Raw genomic sequence first — 27,469 nt, forward strand, 5'->3', positions numbered from 1 at the left:
GAAGAAGGAACTTTAAATGAAAACTGCCTCCATTAGGTTGGGCCATAGGCAAGTCTGTGGAGGTATTTTCTTGATAATGACTGATGTGGGAGGTCTGAGCCCACTGTGGGTGGTACCATCCTTAGGCAGATGGTCCTGTGTTATATAAGAAAACAAACTTAGAAAGCCAGGAGGAAGCTGGGCATGGTGGCTCATGCCTGTAATCCCAGGACTCGGGAGGCAGAGGCAGGTGAATAGCTATGAGTTCAAGACCAGCCTGGTCTGCAAAGCCAGTCCAGGACAGCAAAGGCTACAGAGAAACTCTGTCTCAAAAGGAAAGAAAGAAGGAAAGAAAGAAAGAAAGAAAGAAAGAAAGAAGGAAGGAAGGAAGGAAGGAAGGAAGGAAGGAAGGAAGGAAGGAAAGAAAGAGAAAGAAAGAAAGAAATAGAGAGAGAGAGAGGAAGGAAGGAAGGAAGGAAGGAAGGAAGGAAGGAAGGAAGGAAGGAAGGAAGGAAGGAAGGGAATAGCCAGGAGGAGCTAGCCAGTAAGTAGCACTCCTTCATGGTTTCTGATGTAGGTCCTGCCTCCAGGAATGTGAGTTCCTGCCCTGACTTCCCTTCCTTCATTGCAGATCATAATTTGGAGGGCTGGGTAAACCTTTTCCTCTCCAAATTGCTTTTGGTCATAATAGAAAAGCAGCATGTACTTAAAAGAAGGCTATCAGTATGTTGCCATCAGGCCCTAAAGCAGCTTTTAGGTAAAAAGATAAAAAATCACTGCACAATTATAGCTTACACCGTTACTAAGGTCTAACCACAGCCCTGGTAACTCCTTTGCAAAGGAAGTTTGCTCCTGTTACTTCTAGATGTGGAAGGAAAAAAAAAAAAAAAAACAGGAACAAATTTTTTGAAAAAAACAACTATGTATATATTTTGAAGCTCTCAAGTCTATTATTTCTGAAGTGTTCTAACTTTTTGTTTTTAAATTCTGAAACCAGACTATGAGATGAGATATAGGCTTGAAGTAAGTGCTTCGCCTTAACTGTCAAATTTCAAGCCAAAGGCTTTGTCTAAGCAGTACTCAAAATAAGTAGGACAGCTAGAAAAAAAAGGTTTAGAACATTCTCTGCACAAAGTAAGAGCTCATGCTTGAGGTGATAAATGTACTAATTACTATGATTTGATTGATATACATCATATACAGGTGTCAAGACATTATAAGTTACCCCTTATCTATGTGCAACTATTATGTGTCAGTTAAAAATTTTAAACAAAAATTTTCACCATGGCCTAAAACCACAAAATAAATGTAAATTTAAAAGAAACAACTAGAAGCCTGATGCTAAACAGAAGCTTTGCATATGTCCTCAGTCTCTACCCACTGCACGGCTGTACAGTACTTACCCAACCCTTTGGTGGTCCAGAGGATACTAACGGACCCTAGATCCAAGGCCATCCGAGTGTCTGCTGCCCAGGTGCCTCTCCAAACTTCCTGTCTGTTTTTGCCATCCAGGGTCATGCTTTGCAGGGGCTTCCCACTCTCCACCCAGTACAGCATTCTTCTGGGCCAATCAAGAAGCAACTGCAGTATGATGTTTCGAGTGCTGTAGAGAGTGTGCGACTCAGCACCAGGCATTCTGGTCTTCTGAATAGTGCCTCGGTCACAGGGTAGCCAGAACAGGTTCCCAGTGGCTATGTCCACATTTGCTGAGCAAACTGCAGGAGGAACAGAGGCCACATTAGAAAAGGCTTTTAGGTATATTCCTGCACTGGCTCAAGTGTGTCAAGGAGAGAAGGGAGAACGCCCCTTGAGCAGACACTACTTTGCATCATAAGCCCCATGCTGTCTACTCTGGATACAGCTGTTTCTCACTGGAGCTCTGTTGTTCGTCACAGCCACCTGGAAAGAGCCACTACATCTTGAAGGAGATGTCCAAGTGGCCTGCATTTAGACACAGGCCGTAAATTGAGAGTCACATTTCATCTTCTCACAGATCAATATGCAAATCAATCAATTATACATCAAAGGGCTAGAGCTGAAATTGATTTAGGGAAACAGACTAGAACAAGGAACATTACTTCAGATAGGATGGAAGATCACCAAGAGAACAAAGACAGTGAGAAGGCACAGGTATGTATAATAAGGACCAAGTACATAAAAATCATGGGTATTGTCATGGTTTGAATGAAAATGGCTCCCATAGACTCATAGGAAGGGGAAACTATTAGGAGGGGAGGCTTTGTTGAAGTAAGTGTGCTCTTGTTGGACGAAGTGTGTCACTGGGGGTGGGCTTTGAGGTTTCAGAGCTTCAAGCCAGGCCTAGTGTTACTCTCTCTTCCTGTTGCCTGTAGGTCAGGATGTAGAACTCTCAGCCACCTCTCTAGCACCATGTCCACCTGTGTGCCACCCTGCTTCCTACCATGATGCCAGTGGATTAAATCTGTGCACTCTAAGCCAGGCCCAATTAAACAATTACAAGAGTTGGCTGTGGTCATGGTGTCTCTTCAAGCTATAGAAACCCTGACTAAGATAGGTATTCTTTTTCAGGTGCAAAAATTGGGTTATGCACTAACTTCAAACATTCATTTCCTACTCATGCTCAGTATAGCTCATCTACAGCTGGAACTAAGCTAGGATTCAGCTAGTGTTGGATGTAGTCTATCAATAAGATTCAGAGCAATAGCAATTTCTATGCCTTAGTGTCATCAAATGCATAAGAATGCTTCTCTCATGAGGTTGTTGCGAGATTAGACAAAACAGGCAAAAATCTTAGAATAGTATCTGCTGTTTTGTGGTAAGATACACAAGCTCATGAGAGCCAACTGTTAGGAAGCCTGCAAGATGGCGGTTTAAGTAATTACATTAATTATATTGATTTACTAAAAGTAATATTCAACCAATATATTCTTCACTATTTATTACAATTTACTATTACTGACATAGAATTCCTTATTGTGGACCTGCATGTAGTTCTGGATTTGGAATTCTTTCTGTGTTTTTGCAAATTACCTTGGGAAAAGGCTGCCAGCCTAAACATGGTATATGTTTTTGTTTCCTGTAGACCTTCTACATATGGCCTCAAAGTAGCTTTATAAAACACTGCCTGAACCTGACCAGATGAGGACAGGTATGGAATTTCCCACCTATTGCATCGTCTAGGTGTTCAAGAACATTGAGATTTGGTGGCATTCTGGACTTTAGAGTTTCAAATTGGCACTGCCCAAATTGTACCATGCTCTCATTTTTATAGTCAGTCCCTCCTGAACGGTGGGCATACTGTGTAATGTTTGCTTCCACACACATTCCTCAGATCCATTTTAACCATGTCACGTGGTGGCTTGGAAGCTGGCACTGTGGGAGTACCCACACCATGAAAATTGTCAGCACAGCTCATGTTTTGGGGTTGCTTGTTTGTTGTGTTTTGTTCACTAGAGTAGATAAATAATTGCCCTTGGACCAACTTTGGTCCACTGCCTTTTTCTACAGATAACTTCTCCTGGAATATAGCCATTAATCCATACACTGTATAAGGCTGTTTTCATGATACAATGACAAGAATTCACCGATCACGGTGGTGACTATTTGACCTTTCGTACAAAGTTTTGTGAACCTTTAGACTTTGCTTAAGAAAAGAGAGAAGGCTTAGTGGGTAGAGATGCTTGCCACCAGGTCTGATAACCTGAGTCTGTGTCCTCAAACCCACCTGGTGGAGAGAGAGAACTGACCCCTGAAAGTTATCCTCTGAACGACTTACACAAGTGTCACATCTGCACATGAGCGTGGACAAACATGCATGTCATGTTTGTCACAAAATAAAATAAATGCAAAGAAAGCAGAAAGGTAATAGTATCACTTGCATGTACATGTGAAATTAATTAAATTCTAAACAGCCAACTAATTCAGGAATCATCTTCTAGTCCTTCTAATGCATTATTGAGGTCATCAAGGGCCTCTTTTATAGTGCTGATGAACTAGTGCCATTGGTGTCTTCATCACTTTTTCCACTAGCTTATATGGTATTTCAGAGCATGAAACAGTCTTCAAGTCGAAGTTACACTTACTCTACAACTCAACCTGAGGGAGTCGATCTTAGCTTTTAAAAAATAGTCATAGATTCAGTATTATTCATCCTTCTTGTAGTAGTAGGTTTTATTATAACATATGTCGAAGAATATATACACGCATTTCTTTCTCCTATTATGTTAGTCATGTTTTTTTGTTTTGTTTTCTAATCTTTGCAACCTGATATCTGAGGTGGGATAAAAAGTAGAGAAAGAAGGATTTATTCTGGCCCACGGCTTTGCCTCCAAGGTTTCTAGGCCTCTATGTGGTAAGGCAGGATAACCTTATGGAGTGATTATAATGGAACAAAGCGGTTTACCTCACAATGGGCAGGAAGTTGGAGGGTGAAGACAGGCATATCCTCAGCCTGCTTCCCCCAGCCAGGCTCTGCCTTCTCACAGCCCATTCATTTCTGAATGTCTCACTGGTTTTCAATGAAATTAGCATCTTAACGATTAAATCTCAACAATGCTACCCGAAAGCCAAGTCCTCATTCAACATATGACTGGGCCAAGGGTGGGGTTCTTTTCCCATCCAAAGTGTAATATGCAGAGAGCCATTTTGTAGCACATCCACTGTGCATGATAGTGAGAGCTCAAGGTTAACTACCAAGGGCGTAGACAAACACATAAATAATTACACAGGATGGGAGGGGGAGGATGCATCGTGGGAAAGCCAGTACACACAGGGCTTAATGGGCTACTTATTCTTCTTCCTTGAGGGTGGGAACATTTCTTTACTACATCACAGCCTCTCGTGGGAGGAACTTCCACAAGATAATACTTCAGAATTCTCCCCATATCCATGAAGTTATTCTTGCCAAAGCTCAGTGCTCGTTCTCCTTTGTCAGGCTCTGCAATTTTCAAAGAACATTCATTCTTATATTGAATTGTGGGTTAATTTTGGCCCTTTCCAGATTCAAGGTTGAGAGCCTGCTTGCCAGGTTCCTAGAATGTTCTTTGGACCATGTCACATTCATTCTTAAAGAGATGTACTATGACACCCTCTCATTTTTCAACTCAAAATTTTAACTGGATTTTTTTGGGCCATAGTTTTCAACTTTAGCATAAGAATATGGCACCCAAGAGAAACCAGTGACATCAGCATCCTTAAATGTGTTAATGGGTTGTAAGAAAGAGGCCAGAGGTCTAGGTAGCAGGAATGACACCATTGCCTTTGTCATGTCTAACCTCTGCTACAGATTGTTTGGATCCTGAATAACCTCCTAAAGTTCATGTGTTAGTACCTTGATGCCCAGCCTGTGGTGCTATTGGGGAGCTGTGGAACTTTTAATGAATGAGGACCAGTGGGCGATAATTAGGTAATTGGGAATATGCGCCTTCAAAGGGTCTGTGGGTAACCAGCCCTTTCCTCTTTCTTTCTCTCTCTCTTTTTTCTCTCTTTCTTCTTCCCTTCCTTTGTTCCTTCCTTTCTTTTTCTCCTTTGTTTTGTTTGTGTTGCTCTTTGACCATGAGGTGAATAGTTAGGGTCCACAATTCACTTCCCACCATTGCCATCCAGTGTCACCACCAGAGGTCTAAAAGCAGCAAGTCAATCTGAATGGACTAAGAGCCAAAACTAACTTTTCCCTTCACTTATTTATGCATTATCTGTTCAGTTTCAGGGGTTTTCTCTTTACATGTTGATCACCTCAGGCATTCCTTATAGATATGGAAAGCTATCACTGCTCCACAATAGAGCCATCTCAGATGAAACTGGCGGTCCTTGACATGATAACTGTAACACAGAAGCCAATTAGTGTGACTATCCAGTGGGGGAGAAGGTGGCATTTTCATTAAGTGGGAAGACGTTTGCAGTCAGCCATCCCCCAGGTAGCTATTAGATGCTGTCATGGTTAGTTTATCCTGAGTGTTTTCTGACTGGGCCATTAGAAGTTGCTGTACACTGATCATCGTACCTACCTGCAGCCCTCGGGGTACCCTGTCCATCCCTGAGAGAAATGTCAAAGGCACTTCTCATATCAAGGCATAGCCTTAGCATTCAGCAGAGCGCTCGGGTACATGTTTAAAAATCTAATTACTGTGGAACTCAAGTCTCTGTCTTGATGTTTGCTGCATTTAGGCAGAATAAGGGGAACTTGGGGGTGAGGTGCAGCATTTACGAGTGTGGGAAGGGAAAGTATATATTGCCATATTAAGAAAATATCTTGCTTTTTCTCTCTGAAATCTGCATTGCAAATGACTTTTAAATTAGGGTATGAAAAATCTGCAATGCAAAAGTGAAGAATTGAAAAGCACCCACCCTATTTTTTTTTCTATTCTTTCCTGACTTAAAGCCAGAAAAGCAAAAATTTTAAAGCCTTATACCTCTAGTTAGCCTCATGGCAGTGGTCATGCCTAAGAACATTGGGTCAATAAGAGAGATCACATCCAATTAGTCACACCTAGACTTTGGCATGAAGATGCATTTAGATTCGGAAGGGATACGCTTTTTTGGCCCTATACCTTTCAGAACCAGAAAATAAAGGAAGAAAACAAGATGGCCACCACCGCTTACCTGTATGCTGGGTCCAGATCTCTTGCTTTTGTCCTGAATATCCAGCTGAATAAACAAGATGTCCCTGGACATTTGACCAATAGATGATGTTCCTTTTCCAATCAATATCCAGTAAATAGAGGTTCCCAGCATGCTCCTCAACTAGAGTTCTCTCTATAGCAGTTCCCATAGAGCTGACTTTCAACAAGTATAGGCGTTTGCCAGAAGAAAACACAACTTTCAACTCTACAAAGGGAAGGGAGAGATTTGCTATTTGGTCCATGTATCAGATGAGTCCCAGCTTCCCTTCTGAGTCTTATCTTAAGCTCATGCACCCACTCATCTATCTCTTGCTCTGCAGCACACACACATGAGTACCATAGCCTCTAAAGACAGGGGTTGTTGTCCAAATGCCAGTGATACTCAGCTTTCCCAAGGCACTGGGTATTTCTGGGTTTTTATGGAAGGGTAAGGCTGAATCACTGGGATGCTGTGCTCCTTGATTTATTGTCTTTGCTACTAGAAAAGTTTGTTTGATTGCTTTCTCTTATTTAAAGAACAATTGAGTATGTGGGTTTAACTGCACGCTATACATAATGCCCAAAATTAAATCTGAGCAGATTACTTGGCAACAACAGCTTATTCCACCATGGTTTTATTCAAAGCTGCACCCGTGAACTGTGGTTTTTAAAAATAATGTGGAGCACAAACAAATTTACATGATTTATTCTTCTTCTTAAAAGTTTCATAGTTACAAGAAGAACTTAAAACTATGAAAAACTTAGAAGAATTTTTAAAACATTTTAGTTTTAAAAGCCAGATAGGTTGGGTAGAGATATTCAATAGATTGCACAGACTTTGATATTTTGGAGATAAAAGCAGCAGCATGGGGGGATTTGTGTTAACAATACTGGACTAAAACAGTGTTCAAGCAGAGACTTCACTTAAAGAGTAAATCAGGATATGCCACAGGGATCATAGAAGACACTTCTTCTATTAATTTACCTGTAAGACTTTCATATAAGCCTGAATCATATATGCCATTTATGCTTTAAAAAATAAAATCTAGTTGTCTAGTAAGAGAAGAACTCTACGTGTAGAGTAGAATATTATTTAGCTTTGAGGAAAAATAAAGAGTGAAATGACTCTGAAGGTAAAAGTGCCTGGAATGCTAGCCTGAGAGCCTGACTTCCATCCCTGGATGACAGGACCAACACCACAAAGCTGTCCTCTGATGGACACATGCCCACAGTGGCAGACACATATCCCTCCTCACAGCTTTCATAAACAAAACCGAAAAATAAACCAAGGATGAACTCAGGAGTTGTGGCCCACTCCACACTGGTGATCACAGTACTTGGGATGCTGAGGCACAAAAATGTGAGTTTGGGGGCCAACATGGGCCACATAATCTTAGAGCCAGTCCAGATTGTATGTGAAGACAAAAGTCAAAAAGTTTCAAAAAACCAAAAGGAAAAAAAAAATTAAAAATAAATCAAAATGGTGTGTGTGAAAGAGAGAAAGACAGAAACAGAGACAGAGAGATTCTATCAGATGCTAGAACACAGAAATATAACATCAAAGATATTATTCTAAGTGAAATACAACAGGGCCAAACAACCTACAGTTTCATCAAATATGGTATCTAAAATAGGCCAAGTCCACACAGACAGAAAATAGAATGATGGGTGACAAGAAGAACAGGGGAAAGAATGTAGTATCAATGCCTACAATGTAAAGAGCATCATTTGGGAAGATGAAAAGGCTCTGGAGATGGCTCTAGATGATGGTTGCACAAAAACATGAGTGCATCTCATGTCACCATATGATTTTTAATGGCTAAATGTTAAGTTCTTGTTAGGTACATTCTACCACTATTACAAAACTAAATCAAGGGGACCAGGCATGGTGGCACACACCTTTGATCCCGGTACCCGGGAGGCAGAGGCAGGAAGAATCCAGTGATTTTGAGTTCAGCCTGATCTACATAGTGAGTTCCTTCCCATCCAGAGCCACACAGTAAGATCCTATCTAAAAACAAACAGACAAAAATGGAATCAAATTGTTTTTGATTGGGGCTGGTTGGAACAGAAAGGATTGATGCCGAAATGGAATTTGCCTTGTCTCCAGGCCAACCTGGAGCAAGCCTTCTTGGATTGCACCCATTTTACCAAGGAACTTACCACTGCATGTGCCAGAAGGTGAAAGAAACAGCCCCTCTGGACAGACACACTTGTAGCCCTTGGGATGGATGGGGGACAGGAGGCATAGGTGGCTGCAGGAACCTGGAATGCATGCTGAGTTTCTATCTGTTTAAACAAAAACATAGACATAGCTTTGAGTTCCCTGTCCAAATCCATTCCAAACTCAGCACTAAAGAAGAGGTGAGATGGTCTGCCTCAAGAGAAATCCAAAAATACTTGTCATGCTCCAGTGGGTGTACTGACCTTTGTTCCCTGCTGGTCTCCTGACTGGCTGTCAGAGAAGTGTCCCTCTGTCCTATGCTCAGGCCAACAAACCTCAAACAACTGCACCTTCACCCTCAGAGTTGATGCAAAATGAATATCCCATTGGTTTACCGGGAGACTCCCTTTAAGGGCTCTGTATTCTCCACCACAGTTAGCTTCTAAGACACACTTAGCCTGGCACGGTGATGCATGACTTTGATCCCAGTGCCCTGGAGGCAGAGGTAAGAGGACCTCTGTGAGTTCATAGCCAGCCTGGTCTACATATCGAGTTCCAGGACTACACAGAGAGACCCTATCTCAAAAACAATAAGCTAAAGATAAAAAATACATGAAGCAGAAGCACATGAGTTGAATCTGATGTGTAGTTTGTGTTAACAAATGCTTTTAATTCCTCCCTGGTGCACTTTCGTTTCCATCCAAAAGTGGGATTCTGAGCTCTGTTCCATTTTAACTTATTAGTCTACACTTCATGATCCCAACCCTCTGTGGACATATTGTTTGCTTTTTCTTCTTTATTTTTATAGATTCACTTATTTTATTACTTCTTGTGTATAAGTGAGTGTTTTGTCTGCATGTATGTATGTACACCGAGTACTTGCCTGGTTCCTGAGAAAGTCAGAACAGGGCATTGGGTCCCCTGGGATTGGAGTTACAGAGAGTTGTGAGCCACAGATGGGGTGACGAGGATTGAATCTGGGTTCTCTGAAAGAGCAGTTAGTGCTCTCAACTGATGAACCAACTCTCCAGCCTGGAGCTTATAATTTCAATACACCAGACCCTAAAAACCCAGCTGATGTTTCAACTAAGAACAGGGCACAGGACTTGGAAACAGCTTTGCCATGACGGTTTTGATCTGTTCACGGTTCTTAGAAGTCCTATGAATGGTTGGAAGGAGAAGCGACTAGAACACATCCCTGCCTCAAAACAGCAGGTTTCAACCACAGCCTTGAGGTCGCATCTTGGGCCATTTCTATCTCCGAAGCCCCCTTACCCGTGGGCTGCCGCGACTTGTGGAGGACTGAGAAAGCTGACACGGAGGTGTGGAGCAACACCTCTCTCTCCTTCGGGCTTTGGGGTGAGGTACGAATCAGTTGAGTTTGGTTGGCCCAGAAGAAAGCGTTCTCAAATACATCCAGGCTAACGGGGTCTTCACCTTCAAACAATATCCCAGGAAAGGCGTACCTCCCACTGCCGTCCACTTTCACCGTCTCTATGGACTGAAGGAATAGAGTCTCATGAGACAGAGGTAGCACCAGCAGGCTCTACTGACGCTACAGTCACCAGAGATTTCTGGAGACTGACTAAATATCACTGTGACATCAGGTCGATGGGAAGGAACTCGCCTCAGATGGTGGAGGCCACCGAGCAGTCCTTGCTCAGATTTTGGTGACTATAGCATGTGCTCTGGGTCCAGACTGGGCACCAATGCTGTACACTCTGTTCTATAATTGCCTTAGAAGATAGGTGCTTTATGTATTCTCAGAGGGGGCAGGGAGCTCTCATATCTGAGTCTAATCCTCTCACAGAAGCACCCCATCAGCCTAAACCACAGCTAGGGAGACTTGAAATGTAACTCATCAGTCTGGGAGCTTCTGCTTTTAGTCACTGTGTCTTAATGATCTTTCAGTTTGTCCTTTCCCAAATTGGGATATTATAAACTGCATCATTTGGACTTGCAAATCTAAGCATGGGACTCTAAAGTGCCTAAGTAACTATATGCTTCCATGGAGCTCCCAGAAATCTTAAAAACATCTTGTTTCGTGGGTACAACACAAATCATTATCTTTATTCTTGCAAAAAATTAGCACCATTGGACTATACAGTATGTTTTAAAAACAAAAAACAAAAAAAGCGACCAAGTCTCCCAAGCTGTTGGTACAGTCTGCTCTACTCGAAGATGTTATGCAATTAAACCTTGCTGTTCTTGTTTTGCTATGCAAGTTACCTCATGGAGGTAGACATAGGAGAAGAGTGTAGATACCTGTAGACCCACTCCAGGCTCCCAACAAAAGAGAGTTCCCATCTCCTCTGGGCCTATCTATAGTACCTCTTTATAGCCACTGATCCAGTAGAGTCTGCCAGTCACATGATCAAGTGTCAGTCCTAAAGGCTCCTCCGTGGTCACAACTGCTAGGATCTTCCTGTCGGAGCCATCCATTCCTGCAGTTTCAATAGTCTTTACCCCATTCTCACCTCGGTTTACCCAGTACAGATACCTGCAAACAGCCGGAGCACATGGTTTTAAAAACTGCCTTCACTCTCTTACACACATTATTAGATCTTTCTATGTGGGCTTTGTCTCTGTGCTGCTACCAAAGCTGTGGAGAGCTCAGCTCCCATATTCATTGGGCATGGAAAGGTTTAGCTACATGAAATTCAATCTAAGGTGCACAAATACAAATTTTGTGGAGCAAATGGAATGTAAAGGCTGGTAGGCTCTTTTCTTCAGTATCGAAAATGCCAAGAGATTTTTAGATACATTTCCAAGAAAAATCTATTTACCTCTTTTCAGGAAACACCACTAGCTCCTCAGGCACAAGATCTTTTTCCAAGATTTTGACATAGCCTCTGCCGTCACTTAAGCCAGCACAGATGACCCTTGCCAAGCTGCTAGCCCAGTACAACTGTCCCGTGAACCAGTCCAGAGAAATACTGCTCACAGGTGGGAGTTCTGGTGACACAAGGGACAGAGTTACACCTACAGTCTTTCATGCCTGTGTTTATCTTGGAAATCATATTTGACAAGACTCTCTAACAACTGACTTCGATCTATACCATGAGGCAGATAGGACTCAAGGAATAATGGCTAGAGGTGTTCCATAGAGTCTCCAACATGTAGGGATGTATGGAAATGAGGAGGACCTAAGGAGAAGCACAGCCAAAGAGTATGAGAGCGTGTAGCGTCAGCTCAAACACTGGTCACCACAGAGGTCTCTGGGAATTTTGATGAGCTCTGTCTGTCACTGTGCTTACTACTCTGTGCCCTTTTTCACTATGTTGTCTGGTTGATCCCCACCCTTACCTGGTGAGACAAACTTTGGCTAAGGCCCTCATCTTAGAGAGGCAAGTCCAAAGACTGAGGACACAAGTTCAAATACCTAGTGATGGAGAAAGCTCACTGTGGCTTAATGCTACACCCCAAGATTTATAGCCTTCTTAAAAACACTTTCATATAACATGCAATGTTCATTGATGCTCTTATTGAGACAGCCTACCACATGCATGTCTCACATTGGGATTTTATATATGTTCATGCTTCATAACAGGAAGTCATAAAAGCTTGCCCATCTAGATACAGATACAAATATAGATAGAGATTTAGACGGAGTAGATAGATGATAGGTAGATTATAGAAGGATAGATGATAGACAGATAAATGATAGAGAGAGAGAGAGAGAGAGAGAGAGAGAGAGAGAGAGACTTCTTACAGTATGCTTAAGTGGTCCTATAAGCTAAATGTGGGGTGTGTCACAAAAAGCCAGTAGATTAAAGGCTTTGTCTATACCCTGTGGCATTATTATTGGTGGGTAGTAAAAGCCTTTAAGTGAGGGGTCTAGTCACCTGGGTATCCCCTTGAAAGACAATGTAGGGTGGCAATCTTGTCCTTCCTTCCTTCCTTCCTTCCTTCCTTCCTTCCTTCCTTCCTTCCTTCCTTCCTTCCTTTCTCTTTCTTTCTTTCTTTCTTTCTTTCTTTCTTTCTTTCTTTCTTTCTTTCTTTCTTTCTTTCTAATGGAGTGAGCAGCTTTCTCCCTCAGACTTCTCTTCTGCCACAATATTGTTGATAATTGACCCCTCCAAAAATTAAAGCTCCACAAAGCCTTTCCTTTTGTTTGAGGTTGGCAATCTCAGGAATTTTTTCATATCAGTTACATAAGAAGCCTTAAAGAGTTAAATTTTAATACAAAAAAAAAAAATACCTGGGTAGAGGGTAATGAAGTTTGGCTTCCCAAGGACAAACACATTCAAGATTTTATCCACCCAGAAGTACATGTTTCTGTTCAGGTCATAAGCAACAGACCTGGGCCTGGACTTTACAGGGACCAGCATCTCATAGATGCCTGTTCTTCGGTCCAGGATACCAAGCTCTTTATCTGCTGCTATAAGAATTTTAACATCATCGTCTGCAGTGGAAGGAAATTAGTAACATATTACTATGACACTTTTATGCCTTGCCCTTTAACTAAAGATGCTATTCTTATATGCAAATCTACTTATCCCTAAAGCATATTCCAAGGAGACCTAGTAAGCCATCTTAGTTCCTCCTCTCCCCATCCCCCAATTCCAGCCCTTTAAAGCTAATCTTTGGAACATTATTGCCTTATTTGATTTCAGATTTGGCTGCTCTCATCTACACAGAACTCCAGTCTGTGATTGTCACATAGCACACGCATTTGAGAGACCCCGAGGCAAAGAAGCACAGGCCAAATTAAAATGCTATTGATTGAGTCTCTGGAGCACCTAATTCTATAGCCTACACAGTAACAATGTCACTTTAAAGACCCTCAATGCAACTGGAACTCTGGTTAGGCAATGCCTGTCACAGTAGCATCTTCTTTGGAAAGAAAAGCATTGTGTCTAAGTCTAGAGGTTAAATAATCATTTTCTCACTTCTTTACAGTTACTTTAAGACTAGAGCAGAAACCCGGCTTGCTTTGACTATAGAACTTACCTGTAACTCGACAGTCTGTGCCATTATAGAGCTGGTGACCTTGGATACAGCCACAGGAATAAGAGCCTGGTGTGTTATGACAGAGCTGGCCACAAGGACCATATGGCTGAGAGCACTCATCTACATCTGATGACAGAGAGTCATAAGTCAGAGAGGACTCAGCAATTATAGCTTCAGTATTTCTGTGCATAAAAGTTACTCAGTCGTGTGACTATGACTTAGAAGAAGTTTCAGTACAGGGGGCCCTGCTGTTTGGCTGGTGTAAAATACAATCTGGGTTAATCTAGCAACATTCTTGAGGTGGACCATTTGCCAGTCACGCCAGAGTCTATTTCAGATTGACAAGCATTAGAGCCCAGAGTTTACTATTTGTGCAACAGAACACCTCAGCTAAGAAGACAGAAAAGGTCATGTTCACAGGTACAACACAGAATTGAGTTAAGGTACAAGGGTCACAAAGTAGGCTTGATGACACAAACCCATTAAACCTAGTACTGGAGAGGTGGAAATAGGAAAATCAGGAGTTCAAGTTCATCCTCAGCTACATATTCAGTTTACTTCCACCCTGCACTACACGAGTCCTTGCTTCAAACAAGAAAAACAACAACAACAACACACGCAAATAGGGCATAGGAAGAAAAATGGATCTTTGGGGACATTTCTTGGAAAGTGTTATTTCTCCTGAACAACACAGTCCTAGAATACAGCAATACTCTTCTGTCTTAGGAAAATAATCCTATGTACGGCTATAGTCAAGCTCTTGGCCAGCTAAGCCCTGCCATGAGTCAGAGCCCACAAAATAAACTACATCACTACCTGGACCCTTCTGAGGGTCATGACCAACTTCTAATGAAGAATTAATAAATTAATAACATAAAGTATTCATTTAATTTAACAATAAAATGAATTAAATTTAATTACTAAGATTTATTAAAACTTAATTATAGGCTCATAACATCTCTTGATGAAGTCTTAATATAAAAACAATTGCAGAACATAACATTTAAGTTCCTGGATAGCCTTGCAAGGTGGGTAGGCTGCAGGTCCCTCAGAAACACAGTTGAGGCTCACAGCAGAGCTCAGGCTGTCATTTGGGTGAACACATTCAACAGAGCAGATCCTTCAGTCTTGCACTACATTTCAACCTGAGCTATCATCCTGAATTGTCATAGATAAGTGCTGTAGTTTACCGGTCGTGCTTATAATGAAGATTTTATTTTAGCCGTTCCGGTTTCATAATTCCATATTGCAAAAAAGAGGAGTGAGACATGAGGATTGAGTGTCTCAGAGGATGCCAGTTTAAAGGAGCAAGCAAGGACAAAAATGCAATATACTATAAGTCTAGAATCTGTCTAGTCTTGGCTACTGAAACCTGGGCAATGGCTGTGAGGTGAAAAGGATATTTGTTCAATGACAGAAACTCTTTAAGCTCCATAGAGTAGAGCACTCAATTTAGTACTTTGGCGCTGGTCAATAATTGACTTGCAATTCCCACAAACTAGAACAATAATAGAATTGACAAGGACATGGAGAAATTAAGATTGCATTCCTGGTAGAAATACGTGTGCTCCAAACACTCCACGTCTAGAATGAAGCCAGGTCACTGCAAACAAAGATTCAAACTGAGAGTCCTGCAGCAGCCACGCAAGTGTGGTTCCCAATCACAGAGAAGCAGAGACGACCTGAGTGCACCATCCACAGCGCAATAAGTAAAACGCAGTACGAACATAAGACAGGATTCCATCCGGCCTATAAAAGGACGGGAATACTGACACACAGACAAACCGTAGAGACGTGAGGCACACCAAAGGCCAGACACTGTGTGGCCCCACTCATCTGGCGGCGGTACATAGAATATACAAATTCATGGAAACAGAATGTCAGGGGAGGTTGCCAGAAGCTAAGGGCTACGGGGCACAGGGAGCCACTGTGACGGAGACAGAGAATTCCTGTTCGGAATGATGAGAAGAAAACCACGGTGGTGATGATTGTACATTATAAACGTTCACACCAACAACAACAGTACACTTAAAATGGTAAAATTCAAGTTGCGTACATGTGACCACAATAAGAATTTTTCTAAAAGCCGTGGGTTCTGACCTCCGCAGCTCCATCCGTCAGGCTGCAACTGCCACCCTGGTGGGCAGGAACAACGGGCACCCCAGTGGGTGTCATTGCATGGCCCCTCACAGCCACCATTCAGCAGGGAGCAGTTCTTACCTGTAGATACAAGGCAGCTGTCAAAACTACGGAACTCAGTGGAGGTTGGTGCCTTACAAGGCACAATGTGTTTTTGTTTTTGTTTTGTACCTTGTATCCTAGGTGAGGAACAGATGACACAGAGATGACAGAAACAACCTTTGACCCTGCCCTCTCTTCTCAGAGTATGGGGCTGTGGAAAGAAGATTCTCTTTCCAAGCTAATATGTGGACAATCTTAAGTGCTGGTGTAGTTTTTGTTGTTGGTGGTTTGGTTTTTTTTTTTCCTTCTATGGAGAGGCCAAGACTTTCTTATGTGTTTCCCATGGGGTGCATAGGCAGTGAGGAGGCTTGGGCCTGTATGTTGTATTTATGAATATAATGAGTTATCCACCTCAGGCACAAAACCTGAACTTGGTCTAGTCGGTTAGTGCTTTTAACAGCTCTCACTTGTGCTCCTGTAAGTTTCCTCAGAATCCTTTAGGGGAAGTCTTTAGAGGCCTTGAGGCAGAGACTTTAGAAGCCTTTAGAAAGGTCTTTAGAGGCAAGAAGGATAGGAGGCATAGACCAATTGAGGTGAGATGCCCACTCTCTCTTCTCTACCAGATCCAACAATGATTCTTCTAGTGAAAATCAACCCAGAGTTACAGCGGGGCGGTGATGGCACAGGCCTTTAATCCCAGCACTCGGGAGGCAAAGGCAGGCGGATCTCTGAATTTGAGGCCAGCCTGGTCTGCAGAGCAAGTTCTGGGATAGCCAGAGATATACAGAGAAACAAGAGTTACTTTTCAACAACCTCCCCCCTCACCAGGAAACATGCTTTCTGAAGTCTTTCTCAATTAAATCCTTGAAGAATTCTGTTTTGTTTTTTTTTTTTTTCTTAAACAAATTGATTCATTTCTCCCCCAGACATTTGCCAAATGGTTTCTACTGCTTTAATTGATTTTGTAGGTTTTGTGTACTGGATCTGAAAAGTTGTGTTGGGTCATATAAAAACAGTATGCCAAAAGCTTGAACAAAAGCAGTTGTGTGCACTGGGCTCAGCAAAGGTTCTCTATGGAGGAGATTGGTGAAGTCTGAATGCATTGTTCTAGTTAAGCCTTAGCTGAGGGTGTGGCCCTTGTTGTGACATGTGACATGGATGCTACCAACATTAGATGGTGCCCTTCTGGCTCTCTTGCAGAATTCAGAAGCAGTATAGTGTTTAGGTTTTTGTTTTTGTTTTTTTGCTAACCAATCTCCTTAAAGCTGAAGACGCAGACTAATCCTTGAAGTTTTGCAAGTGAGGGGATTTTGCTCCGACTCACAAGACCAAAGCCCAGAGCTGAAATGTAATAAATAAAAATGCATTGTAATTAATATAAGAGGCAAAGGCAGCCTATGTGTGCATTTCATTTCAAGCATTTCCTCGAGGAGTTCGCCCTGATGATAACTGTTAGGGTTGGAATCCGAAATGGCAACCACAGAGTCCCGTGTTTGAACGTGTGCTCCCCAGATAATGGTGCTATTTTAGGAAGCATGGGACCTTTGGACCATGGGAACTAGCTAGCGAAAGTGGGTCACTGGGGACAGGTCTTTTACAGTTACAGCACCAGCCCCATTTCCAACTTGACTTCTCTGCTTCCCGTTCCTCAGAGATGAGAAAAGCAGCAACCGCCTTCTGCCTGGGACCACAGCATGCCTTAGCCACGGCCTGCCACGGCCTGCCACGGCCAGCCAGAATAAATCCCTCCCTGCTTCATGCTGCGGTGAGGTGTTTTGTCACAGCAAAGCGAAAAGTGATCAATAGAGTAACTAAAGCATTAATGTATTTCATCCCGCTTTCCCAGCCCCCGCCTTATGCTGAGCTGGCAGTTTCTTACCACATGTAATGGGTTCATCAGTGCCATCTGCACAGTCGGCTTCCCCATCACACATCAGAGACTCTGGGATGCAGTTCCCTCCATCACAGCTCACAGCGCCTTCTGGGCAGGAGGCTGTGGAGGAAGCTGATCATTCTTTTTCATTACTACTTTTAGGGGAGGAGTTTCATAAGAGACAATTCTTTCAATATGTTCTGTGGCGTTGTTTCCATAGCCGGTAGCGATTCAAGGTTGGAAAGTAAAGTTTATCATTTAGAACTGGTTACTTCCCCCCCCCCCCAGGGAATTAGGGCTTTAGACTCCATCGCAAAAATAGCAAGACATCTGGGCACTTGATTGAAAGTGTGCTAAACTTGACTGATCTAGCTTTAAATAGTTGGAATTAAAATGGTACTAGAGTCAGCCACTTGACCCAAAATGAGTCTTCCTTTGCTGAGAGTGTTAAAATGTGCAGCCCTAACTCCCGAAAAGACTGAGCAGGGTTTTGGTTCACCAAGAAATCAGAGGCACCACAATCCTGGGGCTGGGGGGTTTTCTGGAAGACAAATGTGGTGCTTGTCACACCTGCGGGATGGGGCTTGCCCTTTTCAGTGGAAGATTTTCCTCATCACTGTGTGAGAATGGGACTCATCTGCTGTTAGGCTTCCTTCCTAGACCAGTGCTCAGTCCTTCCATAGACTATTCTAATTCTCTGAGAACATTCTGGGCAATGCTTATTCAGCATATACATTACAGGGGTTTTATTTAAGCAGCCCTTGTGTTACCGTGGATAACTACACCTTGGATTTTGCTAGGGAGCACCCTGTTTTTAGATAAAGGATACCATCCTCTGCCATGGTGATTAAATGCCACCTGCACAAAGGAGCCTACGTACTCCTACACGCTGCCCTTGAGAGGGAAATGGGGAAGCCAGACTTACCACAGTCCTCCTCGTCCGAGGCATCACCACACTGATCGATGCCGTCACACCTCCAGCTGTCCACGATACACGCCCTGTTTTGGCACTGCCACTGACCAGCCAAGCAGTGGCTACGGGAACAGCGTGCCTCCATGGACCCATCTTCACAGTCCTGCTGGACACCGCAGCGTTCCTGAGCATCCAGACACGGAGCCTTCCCTGAACACTGGATTTTGTGGTCCCGACATGCTGCCAAACCCTCTGAAAAGCAGGAGTTGGGTGCGTGGGACAGAACTACTGGAGGGTGATGGGACATGGGTATCTTGGTAAGTACTACGGCTATGTCATAGACTGGATCTATGGAACCACTCACTGAGAGATGCTGTGGCTTTCTGCACTGAAGTTTCTCTCCAGAGAAGTTTTCAAAAAGTCAATAAAGTTAATAATGTAAAAAGGAAAAAGAGAGAAATAGGTCTGAGAGTCTCTTATAACACCAAAGACAATAATAGCATCTGGCTTAGGGCACACAGCCTAAGGCTACTCCAGGGCTTACTTTCAGTTAGCACTGCTGATGGTGATAACAAGCTGTGGGTGAGCAGAGAGATGATAGGCTGTGGAAAATAGGTGGTACAAACCTGTGAAATGGCCCAGTAGGCAATTGGCCCTTGCCCCTAAGCCTGTTGACATGAGTTCAGTCACCAGGACCCATGTGGTAGGAGAGAACTGACTACCCAGGTTTCCTCTGACCTCTACACACACGCGATGATGCATGAAGCCCCAGACACACACGTACCCTCCCATAAATAAATAGGTGTAGTTGTAAGCGTCAGCTGCACCTACCACAGTTCACCTCATCGGAGCCGTCTAAGCAGTCCCTGGAGCCATCACAACGCCAGCGGGCAGGAATACACTTCCCGTCATCGCACTGCCAGGCCTGCAGGTGTCCCAGGCACGTTTCCTCTGAAGGCCGGGTGGGATTCGAGAGCAGGCGTGGAGGAAGATGAGTTTGTCAGAGCACGTCCGTTTGCTGGATTTCATGCCATGTATTTTAAATAATTACTTCTCCGTTCGACACTAGTCACAACCCGGAACTTGCCAGACCCCTCCACACTCCTGGCAATGACCCTACGACATTACTTACTTCTTCCATTACGGTGACAAACTACTTAAAAGAAACATCTTGAGAGAAGAAGAACAACTTATTTTGATTTATGGTTTAATAAAGGACATAGAGACGTCATGGTGGCTGGAGTGGGAGGCTATGGTGCATCCTCAGGAAGGAATCAGGAGAGATGTGTGCTCACACCTCCTCTCTCTTCCCCTCTCCCACTTCTTATTTAGCCTGGAGGCAGGAGTATGTGCCCCACACACTCACGGTGAGACAGTGAGTCTGTCCTCCTCAGTTAAACCCTGGAAACACCATTGCAGACCTGCCCAGAAATGCACCTCCCAGATAATTCTAGATCCTTTTAGGCTTGTACCTTAACAAGAAACAATGCCCCAACAGCCCTCAAGGCTTGCTCTCCCCACCATCTTTTAGAAGGCTGCTGTCTAGCAAAACTTTTGACAGCAGGGACACTTTACACATGCTCTGTCTGAAGTTCATGCACAACTGACGAACACGCGAAAGGTGGGTTGTGCATGATAGTAGACCTGAGGTCTATTCACATTTAACCATTCAGATACATTTTGGCTCTATCGGTGGCTGGAGGCCAGGGCGGTCCACCACTTTGAACTTCTTTGATGTTTGAGACTATATTCCAGATCTAAGGCGACCTGGGAGCAAATAGATTTTGCTTCAGTCTACCTTCAGATAGTCCTATCAGGCCATACAACAAAACAAGCATGAAAGCGTGAGCGCACACGTGCTTCTGTTTGCTCATCTGTTTCTTTGTTTTTGCTTTATTGTCTGATTCTGAGGATTTAACCCAGGGCTTTGCACACCCTCTTCCCTGGAACTGCACCTTGAGTCCCCAAGCATGTTTGATATCAGGTTATTTCATGTAAAGTTAGAAAGAGCAAGTGAGCATCCAGGAAGAAGCAAGTGAGACAGAGGAAGAAGAGCCATACTCACAAATACTTCGGTTTTTTTCTCTTTCCATGAGGACCTTATTCTCCTCATGTCACAAGGATAGGACTCATCACTTGAGAAGCTTTCTGCCTGTATCGCTGGTCAGGTGACCCACCTGAGGCTTTGGATGCTCTAGGCACTGACAGCTGGGGCTTTATAGCAGCGAACTATTTCCCAACAGTGAACTTGGCTTCTAACAGTTTTGTACTCTTCTGTGGTCAGTTGACATACAAAAGAGCTTGTGTGTACTGTGATGTGTAAGGCTTCACACGGAGCCTCTGGATTAGCCTAGTTAAACTAATATGCTTACCAATGCTCACACCTAACCTTAAGGTGCAAACTTTGCTTTTACAGTGGCGCCACCAATACTCGAAGATGCATGGAGCCTGCGGCCACTCAGAACACTCTTCATATTTGAATATCTCCTTGAGGGGCAAAAACCATGAGGGTGGACACTGTCAACCAAAAACACATCAAATATCCTCTGTCCAAAATGTTGGGGACTTTCAGAAGTATTGCAGACTAAAGATTTTTTTTTTTAACTTTGCGTGTACGGATACACACAAACACACTAAGACATCAGTTCTCAAGCTGTAAGCTGCAACCCCTTTGGGGGTCCAACTACCCCTTCACAGGGTTGACCGGCGACCACCAGAAAGCACAAACATTTACATTATGGTTCACGAAATTAGCAAAATTACAGTTATGAAGTAGCAGCAAAAATCATTTTCTGGTTGGGGGCCACCACATCGTGAGGAACTGTGTTAAAGAGTTATAGATAGCATGAGGACAGTTGAGAACCGCCGCACAAAAAGCTGTCACCAGGATGGGACCCAAATCCATTGTTCTGACCCAAGATTATTCTGAATTTTTACAGCCTAGGGTCTTGCACATGCTATATACCACTGCCGCCGCCACCACCACCACCCCTCCCTCTTTTGCACAGGGTCTTGATAGTTTTTCCAGGCTGGTCTTGAACTCAGGCTATAGCTAGGCTGTCTTTGGGCTCGTGGTCAGCCTGTCTCAGCACCCCCAAGTAGCTTGTGTTTCAAATATACTCTCCTGAAGGTAATTTTAATGTGACATTTTCAGTTAACCTGTCCTCTGGCTGAGACCCATCACATAAAGTCAGGCAGGCAATGTCCCTCTGTGGTATCATGTGTGTCCTGACATGTTTTGGATTTTAGAGATTTTCAGATTAGGAGCATTCAGCCTGGACGTGGAATGGAAACTGAGGCCAGTGCATGACAGCCTCTTGTGAAGTACTTACCACACTGCTCGTCGGTTCCATCCGGGCACTCTTGTTCCCCGTTGCAGAGCCAGGCCACGGGAATGCACTTGTCACCACAAGCCGCTTGCTGCGTCCGGTTACAGCCCATTTCATCTGCATTCAACAACCAACAAGCAGATTCGTGAGGATTCCTGGATTACACAGCACAAGACACTACTTCTTCATGATAAGGGGCCATTGAGTATCATGTTGAAAGACAGTCTTCCCTGTTGGAAAAAAGTCAGTTCCTCTCAACCTGTGTGGGTGCACCAGGAAATTTCTTGGCCTGTATGCCTGTTCTCTGTTAGATGGAGGGAGACTCACACCCATGCACCAGGGGACATGGGTGGGGTACTTCCAGCTCTAGCCTGGCCACAAAGCCATGGAACGGGAGCACGAGCAAGTTGGAGGTCTAAGCTCTAAATATTTTCCTTTAATTGTAGACATGGCCAGACCTATGTTTAATGAGAGTTGAGTTTAGGGTCAAACACAACATCCTTTTGAAAATGCCTCTCTAACAGCTGTGCTAGAAACATTTGGAAGCTTTTGGTCATTTGCAAACGACTGAATTCGTATTGTTTAGTTTAAGTCATGAACATCTATTTACTTATCTGGGAAGACCCAACAAGTTCTACTTCCATGAGTAGCAAAGCGATGGAAGCGCACTTGAAAGTGGATGCGCAGACTGCTCCTCTCAGGGAGCTGTATCCCAGTCTTGCTTCCCTTCTTCTAAGATGGTGTTAGCAGTTTAGTTGATTTTAAAGAAAATGCAACTTGCAGAAAAGCACTAAAAATAGAACCCCCAGGAGTACTGTTTATTATCAGATTAGCCGCCACCTTTGGCATCTTCTCGGATTCCATCAAGGCTATCGTATGCAACCTGAATAGAGCTGTTGAGACCATTCGGTGTCTGGTAACTGCTACTATGGGAACAGGCACAATCGACAGACCACCTGGGTTTCAGCATTTTGGTTGGACTACTTACTGACTGACTGTTAGGTCCCAAGCTGTCTAAATAACCAGAAAGGAGTTATTGGGGAGGGGGTTCTGTTGGTTGGATAAAAGCCAGTATTCTTCGGGAACTTGTAGAAATGATTCCGATCTGCCAGAAGGAGTCATTTCCCTTACCCCTGGCAGAAGGGACATACGCTCCACAGACATGTGCCTGTGACTGCATATCAAAGCCCAGGCCAGGCCCCCTCAATTCCTATTCACAAGTACCTGTGATACATTTCACCCCCCACACACACACACACCAGTCTTCCTGGCTGGTGAGTTCTCTGTCCCTAGCTGCTCACCCTCTGTAACTGGCTATTCTCTGCTATCCCAGCATTTGCTCTCTTTTATCCTCTTATTCTCTCTCACTATGGTCTGTTCTCTATCTCTTGCTATGTTGCTAATACCACTATCCCCTCCCTCTCTCCCATTTCCCTAGCCCTGGCCATGTCCATTCCGCTGGCCATGTCCAGGCTACTTCTTTCTCTCTCTGCTCTGGATTCTTCCAGATGTCTCTGGCTGCTTTCTCTCTCTAACCACATCTACAATAAAAACCCTATCCACATCATGGACTGGTCCTGCCAGCAGTTTCTTCAATGCACCCTCTTGTACACTGATTATGTAGCCTAAGTTTTCTTGGGTGTTCAATGAGGCCAGGCAATAAGTGATCCTAGGAAGGAAATTGAAGGCTTAAGTGAGCACAAAGCTCCTTGACACTAAATTAGTGCTCATAAACCGGTAACCCCTTTGCTACTTCTTGCAGCAGATCCTTCCAGAAGGATCTCTCAGGGTTGCTGTCAGCTCTCAAAAACGCAGACCATTAGGTGGGCCACAACTGAAGAGATTAATCTCAGAGATTATCTGGGAACCAAAAATGCATAAAAATTCTAGACATTACTTGAAGATTGGTTTTCAATACTTGGTGTCAGCTACACTGACAAATGTTGCTCCAAAACACATGTAAAGATACTTTTATACTAAAAGATGTGAAATTGCTATTTAGTTACAAAAAAAAATAAAGTAACTTTAAGTCCTTTTTCAGAAGTAGCATGGGAAGACCAGCCACAGCCTGAACTCTAACTCAGGTTAGGTACGAATCCAGAGGGTTAGAGCCTTGGAAGGACCTTTCTTTCCAAAGTGATTGAAGTTGGCTTAACCACAGAAACAAGATGTAAAGATTAAAACGGCCTCACACTTGTCCTATTCCTGGTTGCCGGGAGGTGCTAACCCTGCTCCCGCAGGTATTTCCCAAAGGCTGGATGCCTACAACCTCTGTCGACATCAGCAGCGAGCAGCTTCGCCCACTGAGAACTGCGCACGCCTCAGCCACCCTGGGAGACATCCTCCTCCCTCTCCCAGATCACGACATCATTGGATCTGTCTATGAGAGTGGCCACAACAGGTGCTGCAGAAAGCGTTCCCAGGGGCAGTTTTTGGAGAGTGTTGCCTCTTGGTGCTTATCTTTGCCCAACCCCCTACTCCCATGGCGACTGGTGGGAAGCCAGAGCTCGAAAGAGAATCCCACCAGGTCTGGACTTCGAGGAAGGAAGCATCCAAGAAGCAAGGTGATCTAGGCACTAGGGGGTGGAAAAAGCTCCTTTTTCACTCCATGTGAGAAAATCTTTGTCCTTGATCTTACCCTTCCTCCTACCGGCAAGTTTGCAAAGAGCCTGGCAGGTCCTGGACCATTCAGGGCTGTCCTTACAGGATGCGCAGCCTCACCCTTCTCCACCCTACTTGCCACTCAGCAAAGGCTTCTGAAGTTGTCCATCCGTCCCTGCAGCACGCTGCTAGCACGCTACCGCTACCCCGCACCCCACATCCTGCACCCTGCAAAACCCGAGCTGCTGCGGACTCTTCCGAGGGCGCCCCTGCCCGCCCGCGGGCCTCACTCACCTGCCCCTGAGCGCCCGACACTGCCCAGAGATATCAGCGCCAAAGAGAAAAGGAGCAGGAGCATCCGGAACAGCATGCCTGGGAGGGACAGACGGTGGGATCTCGCTCTTGCCGGGCTCCTGAGTGAGGAAAGCCCGGGAGGGAGGAGCAAGAGGCAAGGGGCGCGGGACGTAGGCAGGCGCCAGTTCCCACGCCTCCCTGCAGGCTGCACAATGGGAGCCTAGAGTATGCTGGTGCGAATCCTCGGCTCCTGCGCGCTGTCGCTATCCGGGCAAGAGCTGCCTCTGTCCAGGAAGGTCCCCTCGCCTGGTGGCCGAGAACTTTGTGCCAGTGATCCTCAGTGGGACTGAAAACACAGCGCTGGGCTCACTGGCAGCTAGCTCGTAGGGACAGGGCAAGGGTCTGGGTCTCTCTCTCTTTCTCTCTCTCTCTCTCTCTCTCTCTCTCTCTCTCTCTCTCTCTCTCAGTTAATCCTGCCTTGTCACTCTCCCTTTCCTGGCCCAGCCCTCCTCTCTGTGTGCCTAGGCAGAATTAGTCCTTTCTAATTCAATGAAGGCTCTAGAGACATCATTTATTCACCGCTAAAGTCCAGAAGAACACTCTTGGTTCAGTCCATATGACTGACTGGGCAAGATGAAAGTGGTCAGAGTTAAGCAGAAACCCAAGAGAGTAGGAAGTACTTAGCTAGCGGTCATCTTACTCGCACACTGCTGTTCAGGATGGAGATCATGCAGCCGGTGAAGGTAAGACTCTGATGGATTTTCACAGGTACCTCCCACCTTGAACCTCCCACCTCGGTTTCCTTAGTTAAGTCAACATTCTTTCTCCCCAGCAAGCGTGGTGAGGTGAATACTGGCTTCTTGGAAAGAACATAGTGGATTAGAATTTATTATGCTAAACAGGCAAGGAGCATTTATAGGCTTTGGGAATGAGAGACAGCAATAAAGCACTAGAAAGAAAATAGAAGCAGAAAAATGAATCGCAAAGCGCCTCCTTAGATGGTATGTGCAGCGCCGTAGTCCTACAGCTTCGCTTTAACTCGTACCTCCTCTTCATGTTAGCTGTGGCCCCATCACACTGAACTGGAGGCACACCACACTGCCATATGCTCCGACGTTTTCTTTGAATGTGTTGTATGCTCTGATTGCATAAGCCAACTTTTTTTTTCTGAAAAAATGCCTAGTTTAAACAAAAATCTCCTAAGATATTATATTGGTTTCTTTCTGAACTGTCTGTGTTCTGAAAAAAGATTGCTTTAATAAATCCGGTGACAAAAAGAGCCAACAGAGTTGAGGGAATATAGACTTGCTTTCCCACAAGGCTACTGCGGTAAGGATCAGAAATGAAGTCAGATGATATGTTGTCTTAGCCAGTTTGGTCTGCTACAAAAGTTGGCTTATGGAATCAGAGCTTAACCAACAGACATTTATTTTCTTATAGTTCTAAAGGCTGGAAGCCCAAGATGAAAGGGCTGGCGGATTCAGGGTTTGCTGAGGGCCCATTTCCTACTCTGCAGATGTCTTCTCCCCCCCCTCCAAATCCTCACATGGAAAAGAACAAAAGGGCACTAACTCCACGATGGGGGCCCAACCCTCGTTACCTAGTTACCTCACAAAGTCCCAAGCTCCTAACACTGTCCCATCCTGTGTTAGAATTTCACCATGCGAACTTCAGGTAACACAAACATGCTGTCCATAACATACATGCATTTAAACAGCAGCTTTATTGCTTTTATTATAAATAGCATTGGCTCTTAAAAGCTCTTAGCAGCTGAGAAGCTACAGATATAGGTGATATAAATAAATAACATAAATAACTTAAATGACATTTACATTTATTTCTAAATCATTTTATTCTGGGACCTCATTCTCTTTAGTCACATGTGTTGCCCTCTTTTTTTTCTGCCCTTCCCACCCATGACATTTTACCCCTTATTATGAGTCTGTGGTTGGCAGAATATTTTTCTACTCTATAAAAATAGCCTACATCTTAATACCCAGACCACACGATGGCTTACATAGCTAAAGCACTTTCCACGTGTGCTTAAGTTAAGGATCCTAAAATGGCAGATTACCCGGGACTGATCCAATAAAATCACAAGAATCCTTGTGAGAATGGGTAGGTAGTGGGGTGGGGACCGGGGAGGGAGCAGTCTGACGGATACCCAGGTTAGAATGATGAACCAGCTAGCTGGATGTCATGAGGCCATAAATGTAGGAAGCTCCTGGGAGCTCAAAGTGGCAAAAATCGATTCTTCCTAGTGGCTTCCAGAAGGAATGTGACCCTGACAGCATCTTACTAGCATAGTACCCGCTTGGGACCAGCAATTCGCATGATTTGTGAGATAACACACCTGAATGTTCTTTACCGTTATGTTCATAGGAGTCTGTATCAGCACTGGCAAACTAAAGTGGATCCCCAGAGAGCTCACTACTGATTTTAATGCCACCATTCCTCCACTGCATCTATCACTGGCTGTCCTGCTTGTCTGTTCTCCAACCAAAAGAACAGACCTGAGTGATGCTTTTGGGCTCCGGGATCAGGAACTGCAGGCACTTAGGGACCATAGAGAGAAAGCATTTCAGAATGTTTTTCCCTGACTTT

At 44.1% G+C, this 27,469-nt stretch overlaps 1 protein-coding gene across 1 annotated transcript in view; it reads right to left on the minus strand.

Moving 5' to 3' along the window:
• Nucleotides 1-24,941, minus strand: part of LOC129666386 (prolow-density lipoprotein receptor-related protein 1-like) — a 49,177-nt gene extending 24,236 nt beyond the window's left edge. Inside the window, exons 1-14 of the mRNA XM_055593471.1 lie at nt 24,866-24,941; nt 21,974-22,087; nt 19,473-19,592; nt 18,654-18,893; nt 17,735-17,848; nt 15,775-15,894; nt 13,675-13,800; nt 12,923-13,126; nt 11,508-11,676; nt 11,053-11,221; nt 9,997-10,222; nt 8,721-8,846; nt 6,559-6,783; nt 1,383-1,694 (exon numbers count right to left, since the gene is read on the minus strand). Coding sequence (XP_055449446.1) covers nt 1,383-1,694; nt 6,559-6,783; nt 8,721-8,846; nt 9,997-10,222; nt 11,053-11,221; nt 11,508-11,676; nt 12,923-13,126; nt 13,675-13,800; nt 15,775-15,894; nt 17,735-17,848; nt 18,654-18,893; nt 19,473-19,592; nt 21,974-22,087; nt 24,866-24,941 — 2,341 coding nt within the window. The remainder of the gene's footprint in view (nt 1-1,382; nt 1,695-6,558; nt 6,784-8,720; nt 8,847-9,996; nt 10,223-11,052; nt 11,222-11,507; nt 11,677-12,922; nt 13,127-13,674; nt 13,801-15,774; nt 15,895-17,734; nt 17,849-18,653; nt 18,894-19,472; nt 19,593-21,973; nt 22,088-24,865) is intronic.
• Nucleotides 24,942-27,469: the final 2,528 nt, after the last annotated feature.

This window comes from Psammomys obesus, unplaced genomic scaffold (assembly GCF_907164565.1).
Source record: "Psammomys obesus unplaced genomic scaffold, mPsaObe1.curated_primary_1811, whole genome shotgun sequence".
Classification (NCBI taxonomy): domain Eukaryota; kingdom Metazoa; phylum Chordata; class Mammalia; order Rodentia; family Muridae; genus Psammomys; species Psammomys obesus.